The 26,267-nt window shown below is 45.7% G+C and overlaps 1 protein-coding gene across 1 annotated transcript in view; it reads right to left on the reverse strand.

The window, feature by feature from the left end:
* The window catches only part of LOC134540659 (cell adhesion molecule Dscam2-like), a 149,076-nt gene that overhangs the window by 77,051 nt on the left and 45,758 nt on the right, over positions 1–26,267 (reverse strand). Inside the window, 4 exon segments of the mRNA XM_063383532.1 lie at positions 1,186–1,637; positions 5,962–6,079; positions 13,520–13,666; positions 22,047–22,208. Coding sequence (XP_063239602.1) covers positions 1,186–1,637; positions 5,962–6,079; positions 13,520–13,666; positions 22,047–22,208 — 879 coding nt within the window.

Consider the following 26,267-nt stretch of genomic DNA (forward strand, 5'->3'; position numbering starts at 1 on the left):
CCATTTCCAATCGCAGCATGTTACTGGAGAGCGCAAGGCTAGGTCGAGAGGTTGAGGAGACCCATCCCAACATCGGCCCCACCAACCCGCCCCCAGCTCCGCCGTAAACCCCCCGACCACCAACAAAGCCAGCCCCCTCTGCAGGATCTGAGCAGCACCGACACGGAACCATACCCCTCACATCCCTGGGACCCCTCGGTCAACCAGTTGCTCGTGATCCAGCTGAGGCCTATCCAACCTCTACTTGCTCAGCAGGCTATACCCAAGCTTAAGTAGCTCAACACTTCCACTCGTCAACAGGGCGAGGACCCTTTGGAGTGTTCTCCAAGCATAGGAGGACCACTACCACCATGTTTCCTACTCCAATCATGATCCTGAGCCATTAGAGGAAATCTCAGCAGGGAACTATCACAGTAAAGGATCAGTCCCATGGCACCCTTCATTTTCAGGTATAGTTCTTTCCCGGGCAATCTCACGGCGGCCGAGCCCCCCCCCCCCCGAATCAGGGCTAGTATGACCTTGGGTACTTCAATATCAGCATGTCTCCCGTCCGAAGGTTACAGCTGTGCCAAAGCCCGGGTAGGTAAGGTAACACCAAACCAAAGACTGCCTTAATTACCAACCCTTAGACTATCCCCCGCCCAAGGATTACAGCCTTGCCAGGGCCCGGGTGCCCAGACCAGGTGGACACCTCTGCCGCGCAATCTCCCTTCGCTATTCCATATGCATCATGGATTCTTCACGCTGAATCCATTGCTTTGAGACACCACCTAGGGTTTGGGGGTCAAAAATCCCCAAGCGGAATTTCCGCAGTAACAAAGCGTAGTCACCCGCTCACAGCTTACTGATCCACCAGAATTCCCGTTCCGACACACCGAGGAAGTCAGAGGAGTGGACAACCCCCGGCATATCCCATATTTGTTCAAACACTGGCGCCACGAGAAGGCTACGGGTTGCCGTAGGCGGGAGAGGCTATATATTCACATCACATGCCCTTTTTGGAATCCTGCTAAGAGCTTCCCTCAGATACTAGAGCCTACTACAGCTCCGATACGTCATTGATCCACTCTATATCCCAGAGGGTCCACAGGGAACCCCCATAGGGACGCAGGACCCTTAAGCCAGCAGAAAAAAATCCCGAATTCACAGTGTAAGTATTAAGTGGCTCGAGAGAAGGCGACTCACCGCCCAGCTGCAGCTCGGCGGAGGCCTGCGCCGTCTCGCCCTCGGCGCGCCGCACCAGGCACTGGTACATCCCGCGATCGTCGCGCCCCACGCCCGGCACCACGAGGCGGTCCCCCGCACCGCGCGCCGCCCCCGGCAGCGGGCGCCCGTCCTTGTACCAGGACACCAGCAGCGGGCCGCCGGCGCCCCTGGAGGTCTCCACGCAGCGGAACTCGGCGGTGCCCCCCAGGTGCACGCTGAGCGAGGCGGGAGACACCTCCACCTGCAGCGGCGTGGACACCAGCAGGCGCAGCTCGGCACTGGCCTCGCCGCCCGGGTTGCTGGCAGCGCAGCGGTACAGGCCGGCGTCCTCCGCCGTCACCGCCTCCAGCACCAGGATGGGGCCGAGCAGGCGCGTGCGGGGGCTGGGCAGCACCGGCGAGGGGTCCGGGCCCGGCTGCAGGCTGTACCACCTGCACGGCGCGCGACCAGACACTGTACCCTCACACTCACGGCGTGCGTCCAGCCACTATACCCTCACAATGTGCGACCAGCCTCGCACCTTTCATTAGTGTGCGTCCATCCACTATACCCTCACTGCGTGCGTCCAGCCACCATATTTTAACAGTGTGCGACCAGCCTCGCTCCCTCACAGTGTGTGTCCATCCACTATACCGTCACAGTGTGCGTGCAGCTTCGCTCACTCACAGTGTGCGTCCATCCACTATACCGTCACGGTGTGCGTCTGTCCACTATACCCTCACGGTGTGCGTCTATACACTATACCCTCACAGTGTGCATCCAGCCTCGCTCCCGCACAGTGTGCGTCGAGCCTCGAACGCTCACAGTGTGCGTCAGACCTCGCTTACATTATTTGAATTAATCTAGCAACGGGGAAGATTATTAAAAAAAATAATTAAGAACATATCCCATATATATTATTTTCACTGTATGCCGCAGAGAAACTACAACAATCAACAAGAAAGCTAAAAACACACAAAACACACACCGAAAAAACAACCCGAAATCAGATGATGTCAAATGTTAAACGCATTGTTAACACAGACAAATCCACTCACATGCTGTGTATGCACTTAACATTTGAAGTCGGCTGATTTTGACTTTTTTTTGTGTGTGGAAGGTATAGAGGTATTAGACTATGGAGTGGGTGACTGATCTGAAGTCGAAGTCAACTGAATAAAAGCTAATATGTTATAAATTTCATTTAATAGCTTGAAAAGAGCTCGCTAGGAAGATTCGTAAAGATGCCACAATACAATGAATATTTATAAACAAACATAATAAAATAACTCATCTGCAAGAAACTACCATTCAAATTCATTAATAACAAAAATGGTTTTGTTATGCAGATAGGAATGGGGAGTGGGAGGGATGTTCTCATTTTAAAATTAAAATATTATTAACGTGGCAAATATTTCCCACCCTGACTCCATTACTTAATACCACCATGTGTTCGTGTACTTCTCTCTCTTGTCCATTACTGTGGTTTCTCTATCACCTGCAATGAAAACCAGCTATGACGTATGTCCAATTATTAGAGACCGGAAAAATTCGCGGATTCCTTTCGCGATAGGCTAGAATCCTAAAACGTTTGCCTTTTTACCGCATCAGTGATTGGGCAACAGTTTATCTGAACAACACTCGGCCAATGAAAAACCTTTAACAAAAGAAGAATCGAATCACTAGCATCCCAGTTAACAGGTATCACGAGACAGTAGCCAATGAGCAGATGGCATTATCCTGCATGCATAGAGGATCATGGAGTCTATCCTACAGGTCATTGAAATCGCGAATTTTTTCGGTCTCTTCCAATTATTAGAGACATGTTAAATTCGCGATTTAAAATCCCTAAAGGATAGACTCCATGATCCTCTATGCACTCGTGCAAATTACATTTGCTGATTGGTTACCGACTCGTAACACCTGTTGACTGGAATGATCGTGATTCGCTAATTATTCTGTTAAAATTTTTTTCATTGCCCCAGAGTCCTTCAGATAAACCCAATCACTGAAGCAAAATAATGTAAAAAGTATTTGGACTCTATACTATCGCGAAATGAATCCGCGAATTTTACAGGTCTCTAACTGATCCGTAAAGACAGGAAAAATTCGCGATTTCAATGACCTGTAGGATAGACTCCATGATCCTCTATGCATGCGGGAAAATGACATCTGCTCATTGGCTACAGACTCGTGATACCTGTTAACTGGGATGCTGGTGATTCGATTCTTCTTTTGTTAAAGGTTTTTCATTGGCCGAGTGTCGTCCAGATAAACTGTTGCCCAATCACTGATGCGGTTAAAAGGCAAACGTTTTTGGATTCTGGCCTATCGCGAAAGGAATCCGCGAATTTTTCCAGTCTCTACTGATCCGTCTCCGTGTCCGTGTCGTTGTGTAACGGGGCTAACTGATTCAGGGACGCGAGGCAGATGCAGGTACATGTGTTTGAAGTCTACCCTGCTCTCCAGCAGCGACACGACCGAGTGTCGGAGTGCCGGAGAGATGTCAGAGGCCGGTAATCCCTGGGGGAAGACCTCTGAGCCCTTCCCTGACGCGTGATTGGACGACCCAGGCTGACCCCTCCCTCCACTCTCCGAGAGGGTTTAGCCCCTCTCAGTCTCCAAGTCTGCTCCCTTTAGCGGAAGTGACGTCGGTCCGAGACATCCCGCAGGGCGACCAAACAAACTCTTCTTTCAACCTCTTGCGATATTATTTATCTACTAAGCTCCAGCCGACAGACATAACCCGAAAAAAAACATACAACAGCAAACAAAAATAAAAACAAATACTTCGACGAACAACATAAACATAGAAGGAAATTGAGAAAATAAAATAAAATGTAAAGTGTTGGAAGTGGATGTTCAAGTTATTCTCCAATATACTTTTAAAAATGAACCAAGTTAAAAGAAAAAAAATTAATATAGTGAAAACTACTACACAAATGAATATGATATACAGGGTAATGCACGATGAACTTTTCATTCATAGAATGTGTATTTCTAATATATTCCACGCCAGTGGCTGAAGAGTCTGGCTGCTGGGTCGAGGACCCTGGGGGGGGGGGGGGGGTGCTCGCCCCTTCTCCCTGGGTCCAGGACCGGGTGTTTGTGACGTCCACCCTACCTTGATGTAATCTTTTGGACATACGCCATTGCTAAACACACGATTGTCTGTAGAAGAAAACTACAAAAAATCGAAAGACAAAAACACACACAAAAAAAAGAAAGAAATTGCTGTTTTCAACAGGATATATACACCACATAATATTCCATAACAGGAATATGGTCAACAAACAAAGAAAAACAAAGAAAATTGGACTAAGAGCTAAGAGAACGAAAAAACGAAAAAACCCCTCACAAATGATGAATTGAACCCCAAAAAATTCAGCACAACAGTTGAAAAGAGACAAAAACACACTCAGAAAAAAAAAGAAAATAGAAAAGACAAAAAAAAAAACCAGCACAACAGTTCAAATGAGACAAAAAAAAAAACACAACAAAACTCTTGTGTTTGTTTCGTCTTTTCGTTTTTTTGCTTATTTTGTGTTTTTGTCTTTCGGTTTTTTTAGTTTTCTTCTACAGACATACATGTGTTTAGCAACGGCGTATGTCCAAAAGCTTACATCAAATCATGCACTCCCATTGCACGAATCTTTCAAAGATAACATCCATCCTACCCTCATACTGTGGGAGGCAACGGCAAACCACCACAGTATCACCCCGCTCACGAAAACTAGTAGTGGGTAATCCGACTGATCGTCACAAGTAAAACATTAACATTTAAAATGACAAGCAACTGAGGCTGGACTGGCAGGCCGATGGAAGCAGGGCCCACTTACGCCCTTTGTGCAGAGGCCGGCCCCTTCCCAACCCGAGCCAGACCGCTTCCCTTGCTGCATACGTCATGCACGCGTCTGTTCCACTCGCAGCTTTCATATGGTAGCAACTACTTCATTCACAACTCACTATTGCTTACTAAGTACACTACCAAATAATAAACACAAATGTAAATTTCAATAATAACTAGAGACCGGAAAAATTTCGCGGGTTCAATGACCTCCAGGATAGACTCCAATAACCTCTACACACTAAGGCAAATGCCAACTGTACATTGACTGCTGACTTGTGAGTCGTCTCGACTGGGTGGTATGTGATTCGACACTTCTATGAGTGAGGGTCTCTAATTGGCCCTTGGTCCTCCAGATTAACAGTGAACCAATGAAAGAAGCAGCACTAACGTGAAATTATTTGAATTTTAGCATGACACAAAATACACCCGCGAATTTTTCAGGTCTCTAATAATACCATTATAATAAATAGTATTATCTGAAATAATTGGGGTTTTATTCTCAAAATAATTATTAGAATAGTTTAAGAAATTAATTTTAAAAAAACTTTTAACCTCCAGCATTATACATGAATAGAGACACGGAATTTTCGCGCATTCACTTAGTCGCAAGCTAGAATGCAATCTTCACACTGTTGCACTGTGTTTATGATTGGACCGCAGTTATTTGGACACACCCCTCTATGACCGTGAGCCAGCGATGTCTAGCTAGGAGAGAAGTAAGCGAATCAGGTAGTGCCAAATAACCAGGATAAAAATGTTCTCGCTAAGAAATCAATCAATAGGAAAGTAAACATGGGTCGAGCACACCTATAACTTTGAATTCTATCCTGAGCCAGAGGAATCCGCGAAATTTCCGGGACTCTATACATGAACTAAACGCTCTCGCTTCAATGACGCACGGCGGACCGAGTGTAGGTGGCGGGTACCTGTAGTCCGGCGTAGGGCAGCCCAGGGACAGGCACAGCAGCACGGCGCCCTCGTCCTCAGCCACGTGCACTGTGCCGGTGTGCTCCACGATGGCCGGCGCCACGATGCCCCGGTGCTCTGGGGACACACACTGGTGTCAGTCCCCGATCCCCGCCCCTGTCCCTACTGGACCCCTTCCCTTCTACTACCACCAGGCCCTGGCCACCCGGTCACACACACCTAGCATGGACCCCTAGTCCTAGCCACGATGCCCCGGTGCTCTGGGGACACACACTGGTGTCAGTCACCCGGACCCCGCCCCTGTCCCTACTGGACCCCTTCCCTTCTACTACCACCAGGCCCTGGCCACCCGGTCACACACACCTAGCATGGACCCCTAGTCCTAGCCACGATGCCCCGGTGCTCTGGGGACACACACTCGGGGTCAGTCCCCGGGCTCCGCCCCTTTCCCTACTAGACCCCTTACCTTCTACTACCACCTAGCCACGATGCCCGGTGCTCTGGGCACGTAATCTTTTTGACGTGACAACGTCTAATAAACCGTTAAACTATCATCCGTAAACCGACTTTACAGACAACCATTTTTTTAAGTTAGCTATAATACTAATATAATAATAACTTATTTCCCTCCCCCTTTTTTACACTTTGTTAACAATATTCACTTAATTGATTATGTTCGCAGGCATTCACGGCCATTGTCTGAAGAAGCTTGGCTTCTAGGTTGTAGCCGTGTCCTTGGCGAATAATTCACCGACATTTCGGTCGACATTGCAGTCGCCATCATCAGGGTGGAGTTACCTACTGAACTGTTCCCTGATGATGGCGACTGCAATGTTGACCGAAACGCCGGTGAATTATTCGCCACGGACACGGCTACAACCCAGAAGCCAAGCTACTTCATTCACTTAATTAACCAGTAAATTTATCACTCACTAAAGCAAGCTTGTATGTGAGTGCATCTAGTTACTTCAAATTACATGCGGTATTTTGGCAATTGTAAACATTTATAAATGTTTAATAACTGAGATATAAATATTTAAAATATAACTCAAGAAACCTTAAATCAGTTTTACAAAGAAGAAAGTTAAAAATATTGATTTGTTAAAATTCAATGTACACTACAAACAACAACAAAAAAAAAGGATAAATTTTAACATTGATTCATGAATAAATGAAAATATAGTTAAATAAAAATTAGTATTTAATGTAAAGTACAAGTACAAATTTATAACAATATATAAAACTTACTTAAATACTAAAGCCATCTCTTCATCAGTTAAATTATCTAGCCAAATATTAACGTATTTTTTTATTTGAAAATAATTTTTTTGCTTTTAGTTTTCCAAGAAGAATAACAACAATTTTTGAAAGCAAAAATTCGAAAGATCTCTGAGAAATTTTTTTTATGAAATAGAGGGATTGGTAAATTTATGTTCTGTCTATGCCGTGTAGGATGGTTATGATCTACATAATTTAACTGATTTTCCCTTTGATACATATTAATTATTGCAGCTCTAATAAACACGTGCTGAGGTAATTTGATGGTTCAGTTACCTCCAGGATGGACTCAGTCGTCTGCACTGACTACTGCTGACTTTTGAGACGTTTTAACTGGGTAAGCCTACTTTCTGCTTGAGGGTTATGTACCTGTTCAAGAGTCCTCCAGGTTAAATGTGGGTCAGGCGGCGGAAGAGACGCAAATGTTTATTTAATTAGAAATAATTTATTGAACATACGCCATTTCTGGTTTACACTGGTCGTCACATAAAAACCCGCTTAAACGAACATAATATGATGGACACATAAGCACACAGAAGAAGCCAACACAGCTGATATCAGTTTTTTTGCATGTAGTAATCTTTGTAGTCTGTTTTTGAGGTTTTTATGCGTCTGTCAGTGTAAAGGCCCGTCTACAACAGTCCAAATTTGTGGGCGGTCCGTGTCCTTATCCTAATATGAATGACGTCACATTGTTGTACGGACAACCGCCGAGTCTACAATTGTGATGTCCGATGTCCGAATCTGCTGCTTTCTAAAGTGGTCACCAGACCGCAGTAAATGCACAGCGCCAAAATAAATGGTCTTCGATTTTTTTTGTTTATAATTTTTCCATGCATTGTAAACGAGTACGCAGCTAAGTTTGGAATACTCATTTGACTTGTGAAAGTTTCGGGAGATAATAATATTTATTTAACCTCTTGAGGCAAAAGTAAGCACTAACGAATGAATTCGTTCGCTCGGCCTTCTGGAAAGCACTGATTAATATTTCGTCTGGGTTCTCATGACTGCCTATCACACACGGTCCGTTATTCTCTGTTTGCCTCTTTGGAAAAAAAAGGGAACAGGAAACAGCCGATATCACGACACAGGTTGGGACAAAAGAGCGACCAATGGAGATCCATCGTCAGAGGGACACGTGGAGCAGTCAGTCGGACACAATGCGGGACATTGCAATTGTGGACGGGCCATGGCGTACGTCCCTAGGTAAATTTTCCCACTGCAAGACTCTGTGAAAGAACACGCTGAAAATGCAGGGTGTGGTGCGGGGAAGTGAAGGAGAGAAGTTTCGCTGGCCGCGGCTACGAGCTCGCACGGTGGCACAGAGCAGCTAGCTCTGTGTGTACACTCCCGGCTCTGTGTGTGCACTGGTCTGGGTGGTGAAGGGGTGGGGGAAGGGGGGGGGCACACGGCTCGCCGGGCAGCGCCGCGGTCGAGAACAATGCCTCCGTCCCATTGGCTGGCCAAGCGTGTGTGCTCGGCCGCTGATTGGCCGACTGGAGGCCGGATCTGCCTGCTCCAGTGGCCCGCGCGCTGTGTGTAGAGCTATATGCATACCCGCGCACGCATGTTACACTCCGGCTGATTCCTCTGCGTCGCTTGGATGTTGCGACGTGATTCGTTCACTCCACTGCCGGCTGGTGGCCAGCAGTCGCAGGGATACAAGCATTAGGGACAGGAAAAATTCGCGAATTCAATGACCCACAGGATAGACTCCAGGTTGTCTGAAGGACTCTCAGACAATGAATAATCCTCAACGAAATAAGTATCGAATCAAAAGAATTTCAGTTAATATGGGTCACTAGTCAGTGGCCAATGAGTAGATGTAATTTGCCCGAGTGCATAGAGGATCTTGGAGTCTATCCTGTGGGTCATTGAGTTAGCGGATTTTTCCGGTCTCTACCAATCACGCACAACCCACCAGAGGGCGCGAGCTTGTTCTCGACCAATGAGAACTCTAAAAAGGCTTAGTTATGTACAGCCAAGGTAAGTCCAGATTGGAGAGAAATGAATTCACGAAATAATCTCGGCTCTGCCTACAGGATAACTCAAGCATTAAATTGGACGGCGCACATGGGGGTTGAGGGTTGAGGGTTGAGGGTTGAGGGTTGAGGGTTGAGGGTTGAGGGTTGAGGGTTGAGGGTTGAGGGTTGAGGGTTGAGGGTTGAGGGTTGAGGGTTGAGGGTTGAGGGTTGAGGGTTGAGGGTTGAGGGTTGAGGGTTGAGGGTTGAGGGTTGAGGGTTGAGGGTTGAGGGTTGAGGGTTGAGGGTTGAGGGTTGAGGGTTGAGGGTTGAGGGTTGAGGGTTGAGGGTTGAGGGTTGAGGGTTGAGGGTTGAGGGTTGAGGGTTGAGGGTTGAGGGTTGAGGGTTGAGGGTTGAGGGTTGAGGGTTGAGGGTTGAGGGTTGAGGGTTGAGGGTTGAGGGTTGAGGGTTGAGGGTTGAGGGTTGAGGGTTGAGGGTTGAGGGTTGAGGGTTGAGGGTTGAGGGTTGAGGGTTGAGGGTTGAGGGTTGAGGGTTGAGGGTTGAGGGTTGAGGGTTGAGGGTTGAGGGTTGAGGGTTGAGGGTTGAGGGTTGAGGGTTGAGGGTTGAGGGTTGAGGGTTGAGGGTTGAGGGTTGAGGGTTGAGGGTTGAGGGTTGAGGGTTGAGGGTTGAGGGTTGAGGGTTGAGGGTTGAGGGTTGAGGGTTGAGGGTTGAGGGTTGAGGGTTGAGGGTTGAGGGTTGAGGGTTGAGGGTTGAGGGTTGAGGGTTGAGGGTTGAGGGTTGAGGGTTGAGGGTTGAGGGTTGAGGGTTGAGGGTTGAGGGTTGAGGGTTGAGGGTTGAGGGTTGAGGGTTGAGGGTTGAGGGTTGAGGGTTGAGGGTTGAGGGTTGAGGGTTGAGGGTTGAGGGTTGAGGGTTGAGGGTTGAGGGTTGAGGGTTGAGGGTTGAGGGTTGAGGGTTGAGGGTTGAGGGTTGAGGGTTGAGGGTTGAGGGTTGAGGGTTGAGGGTTGAGGGTTGAGGGTTGAGGGTTGAGGGTTGAGGGTTGAGGGTTGAGGGTTGAGGGTTGAGGGTTGAGGGTTGAGGGTTGAGGGTTGAGGGTTGAGGGTTGAGGGTTGAGGGTTGAGGGTTGAGGGTTGAGGGTTGAGGGTTGAGGGTTGAGGGTTGAGGGTTGAGGGTTGAGGGTTGAGGGTTGAGGGTTGAGGGTTGAGGGTTGAGGGTTGAGGGTTGAGGGTTGAGGGTTGAGGGTTGAGGGTTGAGGGTTGAGGGTTGAGGGTTGAGGGTTGAGGGTTGAGGGTTGAGGGTTGAGGGTTGAGGGTTGAGGGTTGAGGGTTGAGGGTTGAGGGTTGAGGGTTGAGGGTTGAGGGTTGAGGGTTGAGGGTTGAGGGTTGAGGGTTGAGGGTTGAGGGTTGAGGGTTGAGGGTTGAGGGTTGAGGGTTGAGGGTTGAGGGTTGAGGGTTGAGGGTTGAGGGTTGAGGGTTGAGGGTTGAGGGTTGAGGGTTGAGGGTTGAGGGTTGAGGGTTGAGGGTTGAGGGTTGAGGGTTGAGGGTTGAGGGTTGAGGGTTGAGGGTTGAGGGTTGAGGGTTGAGGGTTGAGGGTTGAGGGTTGAGGGTTGAGGGTTGAGGGTTGAGGGTTGAGGGTTGAGGGTTGAGGGTTGAGGGTTGAGGGTTGAGGGTTGAGGGTTGAGGGTTGAGGGTTGAGGGTTGAGGGTTGAGGGTTGAGGGTTGAGGGTTGAGGGTTGAGGGTTGAGGGTTGAGGGTTGAGGGTTGAGGGTTGAGGGTTGAGGGTTGAGGGTTGAGGGTTGAGGGTTGAGGGTTGAGGGTTGAGGGTTGAGGGTTGAGGGTTGAGGGTTGAGGGTTGAGGGTTGAGGGTTGAGGGTTGAGGGTTGAGGGTTGAGGGTTGAGGGTTGAGGGTTGAGGGTTGAGGGTTGAGGGTTGAGGGTTGAGGGTTGAGGGTTGAGGGTTGAGGGTTGAGGGTTGAGGGTTGAGGGTTGAGGGTTGAGGGTTGAGGGTGTAGGGTGTAGGGTTGAGGGTTGAGGGTTGAGGGTTGAGGGTTGAGGGTTGAGGGTTGAGGGTTGAGGGTTGAGGGTTGAGGGTGTAGGGTGTAGGGTGTAGGGTGTAGGGTGTAGGGTTGAGGGTTGAGGGTTGAGGGTTGAGGGTTGAGGGTTGAGGGTTGAGGGTTGAGGGTTGAGGGTTGAGGGTTGAGGGTTGAGGGTTGAGGGTTGAGGGTTGAGGGTTGAGGGTTGAGGGTTGAGGGTTGAGGGTTGAGGGTTGAGGGTTGAGGGTTGAGGGTAGAGGGTTGAGGGTTGAGGGTTGAGGGTAGAGGGTAGAGGGTAGAGGGTAGAGGGTAGAGGGTAGAGGGTAGAGGGTAGAGGGTAGAGGGTAGAGGGTAGAGGGTAGAAGGTTGAGGGTTGAGGGTTGAGGGTGGAGGGTTGAGGGTTGAGGGTTGAGGGTTGAGGGTTGAGGGTTGAGGGTTGAGGGTTGAGGGTTGAGGGTTGAGGGTTGAGGGTTGAGGGTTGAGGGTTGAGGGTTGAGGATTGAGGGTTGAGGGTTGAAGGTTGAGGGTGGAGGGTGGAGGGTTGAGGGTTGAGGGTTGAGGGTGGAGGGTTGAGGGTGGAGGGTGGAGGGTGGAGGGTTGAGGGTTGAGGGTTGAGGGTTGAGGGTTGAAGACCACGTGTAGAGGGTTGAGGACCACAGGTGGAGGGTTGAGGGTGGAGGGTTGAGGGTTGAGGGTTGAGGGTTGAGGGTTGAGGGTTGAGGGTTGAGGGTTGAGGGTTGAGGGTTGAGGGTTGAGGGTTGAGGGTTGAGGGTTGAGGGTTGAGGGTTGAGGGTTGAGGGTTGAGGGTTGAGGGTTGAGGGTTGAGGGTTGAGGGTTGAGGGTTGAGGGTTGAGGGTTTAGGGTTTAGGGTTGAGGGTTGAGGGTTGAGGGTGGAGGGTTGAGGGTTGAGGGTGGAGGGTGGAGGGTGGAGGGTTGAGGGTTGAGGGTTGAGGGTTGAGGGTAGAGGGTAGAGGGTTGAGGGTGGAGGGTTGAGGGTTGAGGGTTGAGGGTTGAGGGTTGAGGGTTGAGGGTTGAGGGTTGAGGGTTGAGGGTTGAGGGATGAGGGTTGAGGGTGGAGGGTTGAGGGTTGAGGGTTGAGGGTTGAGGGTTGAGGGTTGAGGGTTGAGGGTTGAGGGTAGAGGGTTGAGGGTAGAGGGTTGAGGGTTGAGGGTTGAGGGTGGAGGGTTGAGGGTTGAGGGTTGAGGGTTGAGGGTTAAGGGTGGAGGGTTGAGGGTTGAGGGTTGAGGGTTGAGATTGAGGGTTCAGGGTTGAGGGTTGAGGGTGGAGGGTGGAGGGTGGAGGGTGGAGGGTTGAGGGTTGAGGGTAGAGGGTAGAGGGTAGAGGGTCGAGGGTCGAGGGTCGAGGGTCGAGGGTTGAGGGTTGAGGGTTGAGGGTTGAGGGTTGAGGGTTGAGGGTTGAGGGTTGAGGATTGAGGATTGAGGGTTGAGGGTTGAGGGTTGAGGGTTGAGGGTTGAGGGTTGAGGATTGAGGATTAAGGGTTGAGGGTTGAGGGTTGAGGGTTGAGGGTTGAGAGTTGAGAGTTGAGGGTTGAGGGTGGAGGGTGGAGGGTGAGGGTTGAGGGTTGAGGGTTGAGGGTTGAGGGTTGAGGGTTGAGGGTGGAGGGTTGAGGGTTGAGGGTTGAGGGTTGAGGGTTGAAGACCACGTGTAGAGGGTTGAGGACCACAGGTGGAGGGTTGAGGGTGGAGGGTTGAGGGTTGAGGGTTGAGGGCTGAGGGTTGAGGGTTGAAGACCACGTGTAGAGGGTTCAGGACCACGGGTGGAGGGTTGAGGGTGGAGGGTTGAGGGTTGAGGGTTGAGGGTTGAAGACCACGTGTAGAGGGTTGAGGACTACAGGTGGAGGGTGGAGAGTTGAGGGTTGAGGGTTGAGGGTTGAGGGTAGAGGGTTGAGGGTTGAGGGTGGAGGGTTGAGGGTTGAGGGTTGAAGACCATGTGTAGAGGGTTGAGGACCACATGTGGAGGGTGGAGGGTTGAGGGTTGAGGGTTGAGGGTGGAGGGTTGAGGGTTGAGGGTTGAGGGTTGAGGGTTGAGGGTTGAGGGTTGAAGACCACGTGTAGAGGGTTGAGGACCACAGGTGGAGGGTGGAGGGTTGAGGGTTGAGGTTTGAGGGTTGAGGTTTGAGGGTTGAGGTTTGAGGGTTGAGGGTTGAGGGTTGAAGACCATGTGTAGAGGGTTCAGGACCACGGGTGGAGGGTTGAGGGTTGAGGGTTGAGGGTTGAGGGTCGAGGGTTGAGGGTGGAGGGCAGCCCACCTGCGAGCCGCACGCTGGCCGGAGAGCTGACCACCACCTGGCGGGTGAGGCGGTGCATGGTGCGGCAGCGGTAGGTCGGGAACTGGTCGCTGAACTCCACGTTGTGCACCAGGAGCTCGCCGGTCGGCAGCAGGTGGAACTTGCCGTCTGCGGGCACACACAGGCTACCACCACACACACCTGCACCTGCAGACACCTCCTGGAAGACCCAGACTCTAGGCTTCACTTGTTGGAAGAATTGTGAACCAGTGATTCAATGTGATCAGTGGCAGCAGCCAATGAACATCTGCTACTGTCTTCACTATGAACAACATGGCACCTGCAGTTGTACTTCTAGCTGTAGCGGGGTTTGGCCCGAGTCAAACACGTTATCAGTAGAGACCTGTAACATTCGCGGATTCATTTCGCGATAGGATAGAGTCCAAATACTTTTGACATTATTTTGCTTCAGTGATTGGGCCACAGTTTATCTGAAGGACTCTGGGCCAATGAAAAATCTTTAACAGAAGAATTAGCGAATCACGGTCAATCCAGTCAACAGGTGTTACGAGTCGGTAACCAATCAGCAGATGTAATTTGCACAAGTGAGTAGAGGATAATGGAGTCTATCCTTTAGGGATTTGAAATCGCGAATTTTACAGGTCTCTAGTTATCAGCAAGCCGTATTTATATTGTGTACAGGTAGAGACTGGGCAATTTCGTGGATTATAGTCTGGCCTCAGGATGGAAACCAAAGTCTTAGGTGAGACCGACGCACGTCTGCTTTCCCATTGGTTGTTTACTTATCGAGAACATTCCTTGTTGATTGGCACTGCCTGATAGGCTTAATTCTCTCCTAGCTGGGCCTCGTTGGCTCACGGTCGTAGAGGGGCGTGTCTAAACAACTGAAGTCAAAACATGAACACAGTGCGAGGGTGTGAGTGTTTGAATTCTAACCTGCGACTACACGAATGCGCGAAATTATCTTATCTTTATGTGTAGGACAGCGGAGGAGAGGTGTGGAGGTAAAATATATTACATGATAGGATCGATAGATATTTCTCCATTGCGAATGCCTCTCTAACTCTTGGTAAATAACTTCAACCATCAAAATTCATTCTGGCGTACAGGATAGTCCGAAATGGTTTTAATGGTCTGTGCCTCCAATGACTAGAGACCTGTAAAATTCTCGATTTTAAATCCCTAAAGGATAGACTCCATGATCCTCTAAGCACTCGTGCCAATTACATCTGCTGATTGGTTACCGACTCGTAACACCTGTTGACTGGAATGATCGTGATTCGCTAATTCTTCTGTTAAAGATTTTTCATTGGCCCAGAGTCCTTCAGATAAACTGTGGCCCAATCACTGAAGCAAAAAAATGTCAAAAGTATTTGGACTCTATCCTATAGCGAAATGAATCCGAGGATTTTACAGGTCTCTACCAATGACTAGTTCTTTCTCCTACGAGATAAAAAAAAGATTAATTGGGACTAACGTATTGTTGGAAGCACGGAGATTGTGTGTAATTGTTCATTTGCTTCGTTGACTTAAGGTTCGGTTTCACACTCGAGTTGAATGTTTTATTTTATTCACGGCATGAAGTAAGTTCAGCACGATAGATCTCTTGAATTTGTACTTCAGTCACTATTTCCTCACCAGATATTCACTTAAATTTATTAGCATGCCATGGACGAGCACGCAAGCGAACACAATTGTAAACACTCACGTGACCTTTAACTGGGGTTAGATAGTACCTACTCCGTTGAGAATATTTGTAACGAAACATAGAACGCAAATGATCGGTAGTGATGAATTGACAGGAAAAGCCCTCCGACGAAGACGCGAGAGTGAAACAGAGAACAGGTCGTGTTGGGCGAAGCCTCAAAGCACGTAAGGGCTACATCCGCTTTATTAACACAGCCTGCAGTGGTCTAATGGCTAGAGAGCGGAATAATTCGCGATTTCTATGACCTGTAGGATATACTCCATGAACCCATATGCACGCGGGAAAATTACATTTGCTCATTGGATACTGACTCGTGACACCTGTTAACTGGGACGCCAGTGAATCGATACTTCTTTTGTTGAAGGTTTTTCATTGGCCGAGTATCATTCAGATAAACTGTGGCCCAATCACTGAATCAGTAAAAAGGCAAACGTTTTTGGATTCTAGACTATCACGAAATGAATCCGCGAATTTTTCCGGTCTTTACTAATGGCTGACACAAGTGTTGTCAGAATCAATTTTTAGGCATGAAACACCATGTACAGATTCCTGAAAACACTCAATACACTTGCAACACTCTTTTATCTTCAATTCTCCGTCATATAATGTTGTGGCCACTGCTCAGATCTCACAGTTGTCCAATGCACGACGAGAAGACTGCAAGATAGCCCAGAGTCTTGCTTTTAGAGGTGATACCACGCTAGAAGCACCATAGAGCGTCGCTCTTATCAACCTGCAAGGCCGCTATCTTGTTCGGAAATTCATTTCGTGGTATGCTAAAATTAAAATACACAATACATCTATGCTGCTTCTGCCACTGGTTTACTTGTAATCATCAGGACTGTGAGACAGTTATAGACTCTCATTCAAAGAAGTATGTAATCACGAGTCACCCAGTATAGACGACTCACAAGTCAGCAGCCAATGAACAGTTGGCATTTGCCCGAGTGTGCACAGGATGCTGGAGTACATCCTGGAGGTCATTGAACCCGAGAATTTTTTCAGTTCCTAATAATGACGAACAAAAAAATCTTTTTTAATTTTTTCAAACAATAGTTTGAGAGTAATAAATTCACATTTTCTCTAAATACGGGGCCATGCTTCGTTTATTAACTTCTTTTTCCCCACTTCATACAAGGGGTAGATGGCCCCCTTCCCTCTTCACAATAGTTCCCACAGAAACGGCCTCGCAATGTGGGAGGAACTACCGACCAATCAAAACGGACTAAACATACACATGTTTAAATTGCAACATGTTGGTTAGTAAAACCGTACAGGTATCTAAACACCACAGACTAGGGCCATGGTTAGAGGTACGGAAATTTCACGCATTCATTTAGTCATTTCCCACTCTCGCGCTGTGCTCGTGATTGGACCGCAGTTGTGTGGACACGCCCCTCTACGACCGTGAGCCAACGAGGCCCAGCCGGGAGAGAAGTAAGCGAATCAGGTAGTGCCGATTAACAATAATACAAATGTTCATGCTAGGAAATCAATAAATGGGAAAGCCAAACATGGGCCGAGCACACCTATGACTTTGAATTCTGTCCTGAAGGCCAGACGAATCCGCGAAATGTCCGGGTCTCAAAGTAAAGTAATTTTCGAGAACAGACGTGTGTTCAAACTTTATGGCTAGGGACCGGAAAAATTCGCGAACTCAATGTCCTACAGGATAGACTCCAAGATCCTCTATGCACTCGGACAAATTACATCTACTCATAGGCAGAGACCGCAAAAATTCGCGGATTCATTTCGTGATAGGATGAAATTCAAACATGTGTACAATTCTGCTGGTTCTGCTATTGGCTCGCAGTTTAACTGGAGATCTCTGGGCCAGTGAGAGACTGTCCACCAAAGAAGCGTCGAATCACAAGCTACCCAGTGGAGACCTCTCACAATTTAGTACCCAATGAACACGCGTGTTTACTTGAGAAATGCAGAGGATAATGGAGGCTATCCTAGAGGTCATTGAATCCACGAATTTTTCCGGTCCCTACTCATAGGCTACTGACTCGTGACAACTGTTAACTAGGATGCTTTTGATTCGATACTTCTTTCGTTGAGGATTATTCATTGGCTCTGATTCATTCAGACAACCTGTGGTACAATCACTGGCGCAGCAAAAGTTTAAACACATTTGTATTCTAGCCTATCGCGACATGAAACGGCGAATTTTTCCGGTCTCTACTTATAGCTAGGGCAATGCATATTTCGCGAAAAGATTCCGAGACTAGTTATAAGTTAGAACACTGTAGCACCGTCTGTGTTTCGTGATTGGATGAATTTCTTTCAGGAACATGTCGATTGATACAACATCAATCATAGTAATTCAGTGCGAAAGCAAACGCGTCCTGAGTGGCTCGGTCAAATAAGGGCAACGGCTTCTTCTTTCGCTGGACGGACGCCAATCGCAAGGAAGAAACCACTGGTGCGGGCGTACCTTGTTGCAGTCTAGTAGACGTTCAGATTTATTCGCGTAAAAGGCCTGACCCTACTTATAGCTAGAGACTGGAAAAATTCGCGCTTTCGATGATCTCTAGGATAGACTCCACAACCCTCTACATACTCAGGCAAATGCCACTTGCTCATTGGCTATTGACTCGTGACACTTGTTAAACTGGGACGCTTGCGATTCGATACTTTTTTGGTTGAAGGTTCCCCATTGGCTAAACGTCCTTCAGATAAACTGCAAGCCAATCACAGAAGCAATATAAACGTACAGTTGTTTGGATTCTAGCATATCGTGAAATGAATCCGCGAATTTTTCCGGTCTCTACTTATAGCGTTGTCTTGGTTTGATTCAGGCACACGTGTACGGCAAGCAAAGGGGCTTCTCTTGCAAGGAAACAACGGCAGGTCCAGGGTATGCCTTGCTGCAGTCCGGTGAGGTAACAAGTCCACACGGGAAGTACGTGCCCCCCCCCCCCCTCCCCCGGGAGAGCGCAGCGCACGAAGACACACGAGCGGACCTGGAGGTCGAGGTACTCGTCAGGAATGAAAGGGGTTGGGGGGGGGGAGGGTAGGGGAAGAAATTTTCCACCGTCGGAGCAGCAAATTTGGAATGTTCCCCAGTCTGATTGATGGTCCGTGCTCGGAGAGCGGGCGTTTTCCCGAACTCCGGCGTTGACGCGCCGCGCCGTTGTGGCTTGATTGATGACTAGGGACCGCTAAAAATTCGCGGGTTCAATGACCTCCAGGATGAACTTCATAGTTCTACGTACACTCGGTCGAATGTCACCCTCTCATTGGCTGCTGCTGTCTTGCGAAGGTGTCCCAACGTAGCGGCCTGTGATTCGACACAGCTTCGGTCGAGTGTTTCTCACCGGCCCAGAGTCATCCAGGTGAGTTGTGAGTCAATAGCAGAGGCAGCACTGAGGTATAACTATTTGAATTTCAGGCTGTCGTGAAATGAATCCGCGAATTTTCCTGGTCTCTACTCGTGATAACTTATGGTCAATTAGGTTAGGTTAGCTACATTATAAATACTTTAAAACATTGTGGACGGTTGATTTGGTTAGGATAGCTACGTTAAAGATACTGTGAAATCATGTAAACGGTTTCCTAACCCTGGATAGCTTCATATTAAAAAGTTATTTGCTAAGCAACCATAAAATGATTTTACAGTTTTTTTAATGTACCAGCTATACTTACCTAATATAACCAACCATCCGCAATGTTTTAAAGTATTTATAATGTAGCTAACCTATCCTAATCGACCGCAAAATTTAATGCCACACCGGCTTATACAATGAGATAGAACGGAAAAAAAAGCGAGCTTGAACTTCGGGGAAATTCGGGTGTGGCTCTCTCGTCTGTGAAATGAAGGCTTCCCGTTCTCGCCTGTTAATTGGCTGCTGACTCGTGAGGCGTCTCTACTGGGTGACTCGTGATTCAGCACTTCTTTGACTGAGGGTCTCTAACTGGCCCTTAGTCCTCCAGATTAACAGTACACCAATAGCAGAAGCAACATTAAACTATAACATTTTTGCACTTTGGGCACGCCATGACATGAATCCGCGAAAAAAAAATGCATCTTCGCGTTATTATCAAGCTCCAGCCTACAGAATCTAAAAAAAAAAAAAAAAAAAAAAAAAAAAAAAAAAAAAAAAAACGCAAACTATACTCATGTCTCGCTTATGTGACATTCACGCTCACAATTTCAGACTCAGTGGATATCGACAGGCCAATCGGTGAAGAGAGACGCAGTGTTCAATGTGCAGAAACAGTCCTGAACTATGTGTAACGACGGAAGAGCGAGGAAACGCGACATGGCGTGTGAGACTGGGGCTCAAGTAGAATGCCTCGTACGACGATGTCTGCCTTCCACGCTAACTGCTTCGACCCCTCCATCAGCCAGAGGAACTGGAGGGATAAAAGAGGGCTGTCCGGGAATTAAGCTCTTATATTGCCTTTGTTAAATTCTCGGAGGAATTTAATTTCGTGGTCACTGGATTCTTCTCTTCGTGTTTGTTCCAAGTAGGCAGCTCCATTTCTTTGTGTTTTTAATCTTGACCTCGGCCTTGTTTGTGTTCTTTCTTTACAAACACGACGATTACTGTCCGGAATCTTTCAATGCGGGAGATGAGAGAGGAAGATAACTGTTCCAGCGCATCTTCTTTTACACATGATAAACAATAATATTTTATATCGTTAAAAGTTTCATGAGACCGAAGCATCCACTTTTGGTTACGTGTCGAGTATCCAGAGCTACATCTCGTGTTTACTTTTTAACGCCGAAAAAAACTAACAACTTAAAAATAAAATAACAAATGGTCCGGCATACGTTTGGATTACACTGCTGAAAACTGAGGTTGACTTATCGAAAAATGAATGGACCCCAGAATAAATAACTAGACCTCCATAGAAACTCAAGCAGGATTGCGATTTCGCAGTTCTGTGTTACTTTGTCAACAAGGTTAACATGGACGTGAAATAAAGAAGAGTGTAATTTTTGTCGACCTGACTAATTTTTGAAGGTTTTATTAGTACTCCAAGTCAATTCTTGTAACTTCATACACAATTAAAGGGCATTCAGTACCTGTAAATTCATGAAGAAAATCGTAAACTAATTAATATCCCTGAATCTTTTTCAAACCACTTAAATTCGAACACGGTTAAAAATCGCATAATTTACCGAATTTTCAACGAAGAAATGTCCTCGCATACTAGAAGAGTTCTTCAATATTTCAGAAACTTAATCTACGTATAAACGTCGCCGTATTTTAACTTCCGAATTTTGTTTCTCGGTATAAACAGGATAAACGCACACCTAAAATAAATGTGTTTTTGCACGCGTTTTAACTAGTTTTTGAATGTTTTCTTATATACCAAGATTTTCATGGGGTCTATGTTTAAAGTAGATGAACTTTATATTACCAAATTTTTCGGAGATAATGATACATTTATGATGAGCCTTGGATAATTCGTACGTAACCAGCATTATGCGAATTTAAGGTAAAGATTTTTAACAGTGTAAATTTAAGATGTAAAGTGTCAACAGTGTATCAAGTGCTCGTTACAATGGAGAAAAGAAGTTAAGGAGTTGGTATGTGCAAACTTAGTCATTAAATTAAAGACAAAATGAAAACGATCCCATCTCCACGGATAGCAAACCAATTTTGTTTATTAAAAAATTCAACGCTAATTCCTTGCAGATGTGGGGTTAACATTTTTGTTTAATAACAATTACTGCATGACGATATTTTTTGGTCTCAATCTAGCAGTTCTTTCCAAGCTCTTAAGCAAACGTGTAGCACATTAACCTTCATATAGCTAAGGCTTGTTCTCAGAAGTTCAAACGATGGCTTAAAATGGCCAATCACAGTCATTACTCACATGTAATCCATTATGGAATAAGAAAATACATAACAAGTAGAGTTTCACTTTAGAATTCCTACTGCTATATTTTCCAGTCAAAAAGTCTTAGAATATAAATATATTTTTATATGCAGTTATCAGAATAATTCTGATAAAGGGAAAGTTTTAATTGAATTTTGTGCAGTTGTTTTCACAGGAATCGCTGTCAGATTGGCTGTAACACACTATAGCATTGTAAAAACAGCTATTATAACTTTTAAATAACCAATTTTAGTATCTGAATAGCAAAATAATGCAATTTCAAAAAAATTGAATTAACATGATCAAATTTTAAATACTTTTGGTGGTAACAAATGATTATTTCAAAATTAATTGATTCAGTTTCATACACGCATGTTGTATTCCAGAAATTTTCTGAATAAAGCAAACAAATTATTCGTTATTAGAAATCATACTATATATTTTTTTAATGTTTAGATTCTACTTAAATACACTTAAGCTTACGATATAGAGAATCATTGCTGAATCAATACATATGTTGTAAAGAAAACAGCAAGTGAAGGAACAAGATGGTAGCTGGGAAGCAAGATGGCGGGTGGGAAAAAAGATGGCGGGTGGGAAACAAGATGGCGGGTGGGAAACAAGATGGCGGATGGGAAACAATATGGTGGGTGGGAAACAAGATGGCGGGTGGGAATCAAGATGGCGGGTGGGAAACAAGATGGCGGGTGGGGAACAAGATGGCGGGTGGGGAACAAGATGGCGGGTGGGAAGCAAGATGGCGGGTGGGAAACAAGATGGCGGGTGGTAAACAAGATGGTTGTTGGGAAGCAAGATGGCGGGTGGGAAACAAGATGGCAAGTGCGCAACAAGATGGTGGGTGGGAAACAAGATGGCGGGTGGGAAACAAGATGGCGGGTGGGAAACAAGATGGTGGGTGGGAAGCAAGATGGCAGTTGGGAAACAAAATGGCGGGTTGGAAACAAGATGGCGGCTACTCACCTCCCTGCAGGCTGGGGTAGACGTAGAAGGATGGCTCCTGCAGCCAGGACACGACTCGCACCAGCTCCTTCACGAAGGACGGCACGGCGCAGCGCAGTACTGCTGTGCACCCGCGAGAAGCCCCCAGGACCTCCACGTCCACGCTGTACGCCTGGGCCACCACTGCGCACACACAGGGGACGGCGCGCTGACACACAGCCGTAGCTTCGTCCGCGGTCACCTCGCCTCTGCACTGCAGCTTGTTTGTGTCATTACTCTTGATCTAGAACAATACCTGCGAGTCTTCCGCCATACAATCATTACATATTCTCTGTTACTGCAGTTTAGTCACCACATACACACTACGTATATCTCGCGCATTCATTTCCTTTATGACCACTCACTACAAGTGTTTCAACTTTGTGCAATACACACAATTAAACTTCTATGAATATTTCATAAAATCGAAATATAGTTAAAAAAAATATTTTTAACACATACACATTTTAACATGACAAAGTTCAATGGGTTATCTAGTGTTCAAAACAATTTTAAAATTTTTTTTAAAATTATAAATCGTTCATTAAAATAATTTTTTGAAGTCATTGTAATCATCTCTAATTTTTGGGGTATAGTTATTAGTATAATGAATTTCAAAAATTTTATTGAACTACAAAAAATATTTTCAGACAGAATGTCTCTTGAAACCATTGGAATACAATAATAAATATTACATATGTTGATACGTGGCACCCTCAGTAATAACTTCCCTCCTGTACATACACAGGATTGTACTACAGCTTGTACAAGCTAGGATGTCAGTTTTCACTGACCAGGGACTGTCCGGTTTCGGGGCGGAGCTTCATTAAGGCTCTGCTACACCCGACATGGTAAGATTTTTTTTGTTGATTCCATTTCTTTATGAAGTAATATTTATGAAACAGGACCCTAGAAGAAGAGTCGCACTCACTACCCAGCTGTAGGAACACAGAAAATTAAAATCTATTGACCGACAGAGACGCAATAAGTTAGGAAAAATAATTAATTACTAATATTTACTTGGATTTTTACAAAGACAGGTAATGTGGCATATTCTTGGCGTAGAAAACTTACAGTAAATGGTTATTTACAATTATCTGTGAGAATTAATGTCTGCACGACCACCATGCGCGCTGAAAGTGAAACTTCACAGGTAGAGGAATATTACATTTGTACCAAACCCAAACATTTGATTCACAAGAAGTTTGGCTTTGAAAATACATCTTTATAAACTACAGTGGTATCTTATAATGAAATAAAGAGTTTATGAAATATAAAATATGATACATTACAGTATTCAAAATGTAAGTATACACAAATGTTCATAATTCTAAATAAATTTTATAGAATTTTTAAAAAAGAAAATTATTTGAAATTTTCAGACGTTATTTAAAAATGTAGCACATTACCGTCGCTTTACCAAATATTGCCCGAGAGTTAGGAATATGGTGGTCAATATTCCCCCTTTTTTTCTCTGCCATCGAGCGCCCCAATCCCGAGCCACTTCATAACTCCACCATCAAGCGCTAGATTAATGAACCTTGACCTTTTTACTATGCTCTTACGTGGCATCGCCAAAGAAGTTTCGCTGGGAATTCTGGCAACCTGACATAGTAACTTATCATAGCTCGTTTTTTCATGTAATTTGCTTAACAAACTATGTCTAAGAATTTTTTTTTTAATTTCCGGAAGCACGTAACGTTAAGGAAGTTAGAAACATACAATCGCATTGATAATTTTTCCACGTAATCTTGTTTTTTTACATTTGTTTGGATAAGGTCCAAATGCATAGGAAATATAGGCTATTTATTATATTTGTAATGTAAAATTCACATGAAATTAGATAGGTTTATAATGTCTATTATATGTTTAGGAATGTTACTAATTTTTTTACTTTTCGTTTACTAAATCCACAGCAATAAAAAATATTAAAAAAATTAAAGTTTTTAAATAATTGATAGTTAAATTATTCGCATTACCAATTCCCACCATACAATTTAAATCACACTCGTACGTGAGCTGGCAGCTAGAAATGACAGGAAAATCACGGAGTTTTCAAAACAGGATGCACCTTAAATAAACAAAGGACTCTCAAAGTGCCAACTGTCTGGATCTTCGTATAAACTACAGCGGATCCAAGGTCAGATTTGAGAGTTACGTGTTGAGAGTTATGAGCTGCAAAGTTGGGTGGAAATATGTGAAAGTATGCAAGGGATCCAGTGTGTAGTGTGCTGTAGTGTGCTGTAGTGTGTAGTGTGCTGTAGTGTGTAGTGTGCTGTAGTGTGGAGTGAGCTGTAATGCGTAGTGAGCTGTAGTGTGAAGTGTGCTGTAGTGTGAAGTGTGCTATAATGTGTAGTGAGCTGTAGTGTGTAGTGTGCTGTAGTGTGGAGTGAGATGTAGTGTGGAGTGAGCTGTAATGTGTAGTGTGCTGTAGTGTGAAGTGTGCTGCAGTGTGTAGTGAACTGTAGTGTGTAGTGAGATGAAGTGTGAAGTGTGCTGTAATGTGTAGTGAGCTGTAGTGTGAAGTGTGCTGTAGTGTGAAGTGTGCTATAATGTGTAGTGAGCTGTAGTGTGTAGTGTGCTGTAGTGTGGAGTGAGATGTAGTGTGAAGTGTGCTGTAATGTGTAGTGAGCTGTAGTGTGAAGTGTGCTGTAGTGTGAAGTGTGCTATAATGTGTAGTGAGCTGTAGTGTGTAGTGTGCTGTAGTGTGGAGTGAGCTGTAGTGTGAAGTGTGCTGTAGTGTGAAGTGTGATGTATGTAGTTCGCCGAAGTATGCTGTGCTTACTTACAGTTTTTGTTTCCTCAGGGTTTCTAATGAAATTGATTACTCCAGTTTTCTTCGCGTATTTCTCGGTACCTACAGTTTTCGTCAGTCTTTGCCTCGACTGAAGCTGTGAAGAGGTCTCACTTCAGTGAAACAGACAGGATGACTGGGGAGCGCGGCAAAGCAAGACGGAGGGCGAAAGTGGGAGGTGAGGAAAGTCGGTGGCGGACAGGAGACAAGGCAGACGCTCGGAGCGAACGGACAGTGAAGCAGAGGACGAGGGAGCTGACCCGAGCTCGAGATAAATAAGAACGGAGGCGGAAGGGAAGGCAGTAAAGAGTCCGGAGAAGGATTGGATGCCGGCAATCAACTGGCGTGTTTCAAAGTCAGGACTACACCAGTTGCAGGCGTTCACATCCTCCCTGGTCGACTTGGTTTCGACAAGGAAAGTTTATTAAAATACTGCCCATATTGTTAAAATTCACTAAATAGTAAATACGCTAAAGTTTCCGCACACGTTAGAAGTTGTACTTCTATTGACGTTACTATAATATTAAACTGAATCATTATAAAACACACATTGAACACTAAGTATACGATTGTAAATTTGTTTTTGCTTAAATGACAGAAATCAGTCTGTAAATACTCCCTACAAACAAACCTGAAATTCATGGAGCTGAATAAACTTTATTATTATATTATAATGACATCAAAAAAATCGTAAACAAGATTTCTAAGGGCGCGATTTGAACCGCATACATCCAGGTTAACAAGCGCGCGTTCTACAAATTATTATTTTTTAAATGTTTGGCTGGCCCGTGATTTTCATCACAAGTCGGCCAGACAAACACCCTCCCCCCCGGCTATATTTACTTATTATTTCTTATAGTTTGACAATTTCGTGTGACAGTTTCATTGACTTCGACAAATTGTTGAAAAATGTAAACACTTACACATTTACACACACATATCTTATCCGGGACTCGAACCCAGAGCCCCTCGAACCACGAGTTAGTGTGCATCCGACTACACTACGGAGGTCGGCTCCACTAAGCTCTCGTGACATATTGAGTTTAAGGAGGAGACTTTGTATTATCAACAGTGTATGCAATGACATTTTTCTAATGTATGTTCAGACTTGGGATTATTTTTTACTATAACTATTTTACTTTACCAAATATATTCCATACATTCCAGGGTAGTTTCACTATCACAAAGTTTCATTTGGCAGACCAATATACTTTGGTATGTACCTTAATTTTTTTACAAAATTGACTATACTATACAGGTTTATTTTGCTACACGTGGGTTCGCCATCTTCGTCCCAATTTAGCTTCCATCGGCTACCTTTCCATTGCCACGAAATAACTCTTACCAATAGTTATATTCCGACAGCTAAGATGTTCACACGACAATAACTGAAACTGCTGTCGTAATAA

The sequence above is a fragment of the Bacillus rossius genome, chromosome 17, assembly GCF_032445375.1.
Source record: "Bacillus rossius redtenbacheri isolate Brsri chromosome 17, Brsri_v3, whole genome shotgun sequence".
Classification (NCBI taxonomy): Eukaryota; Metazoa; Arthropoda; class Insecta; order Phasmatodea; family Bacillidae; genus Bacillus; species Bacillus rossius.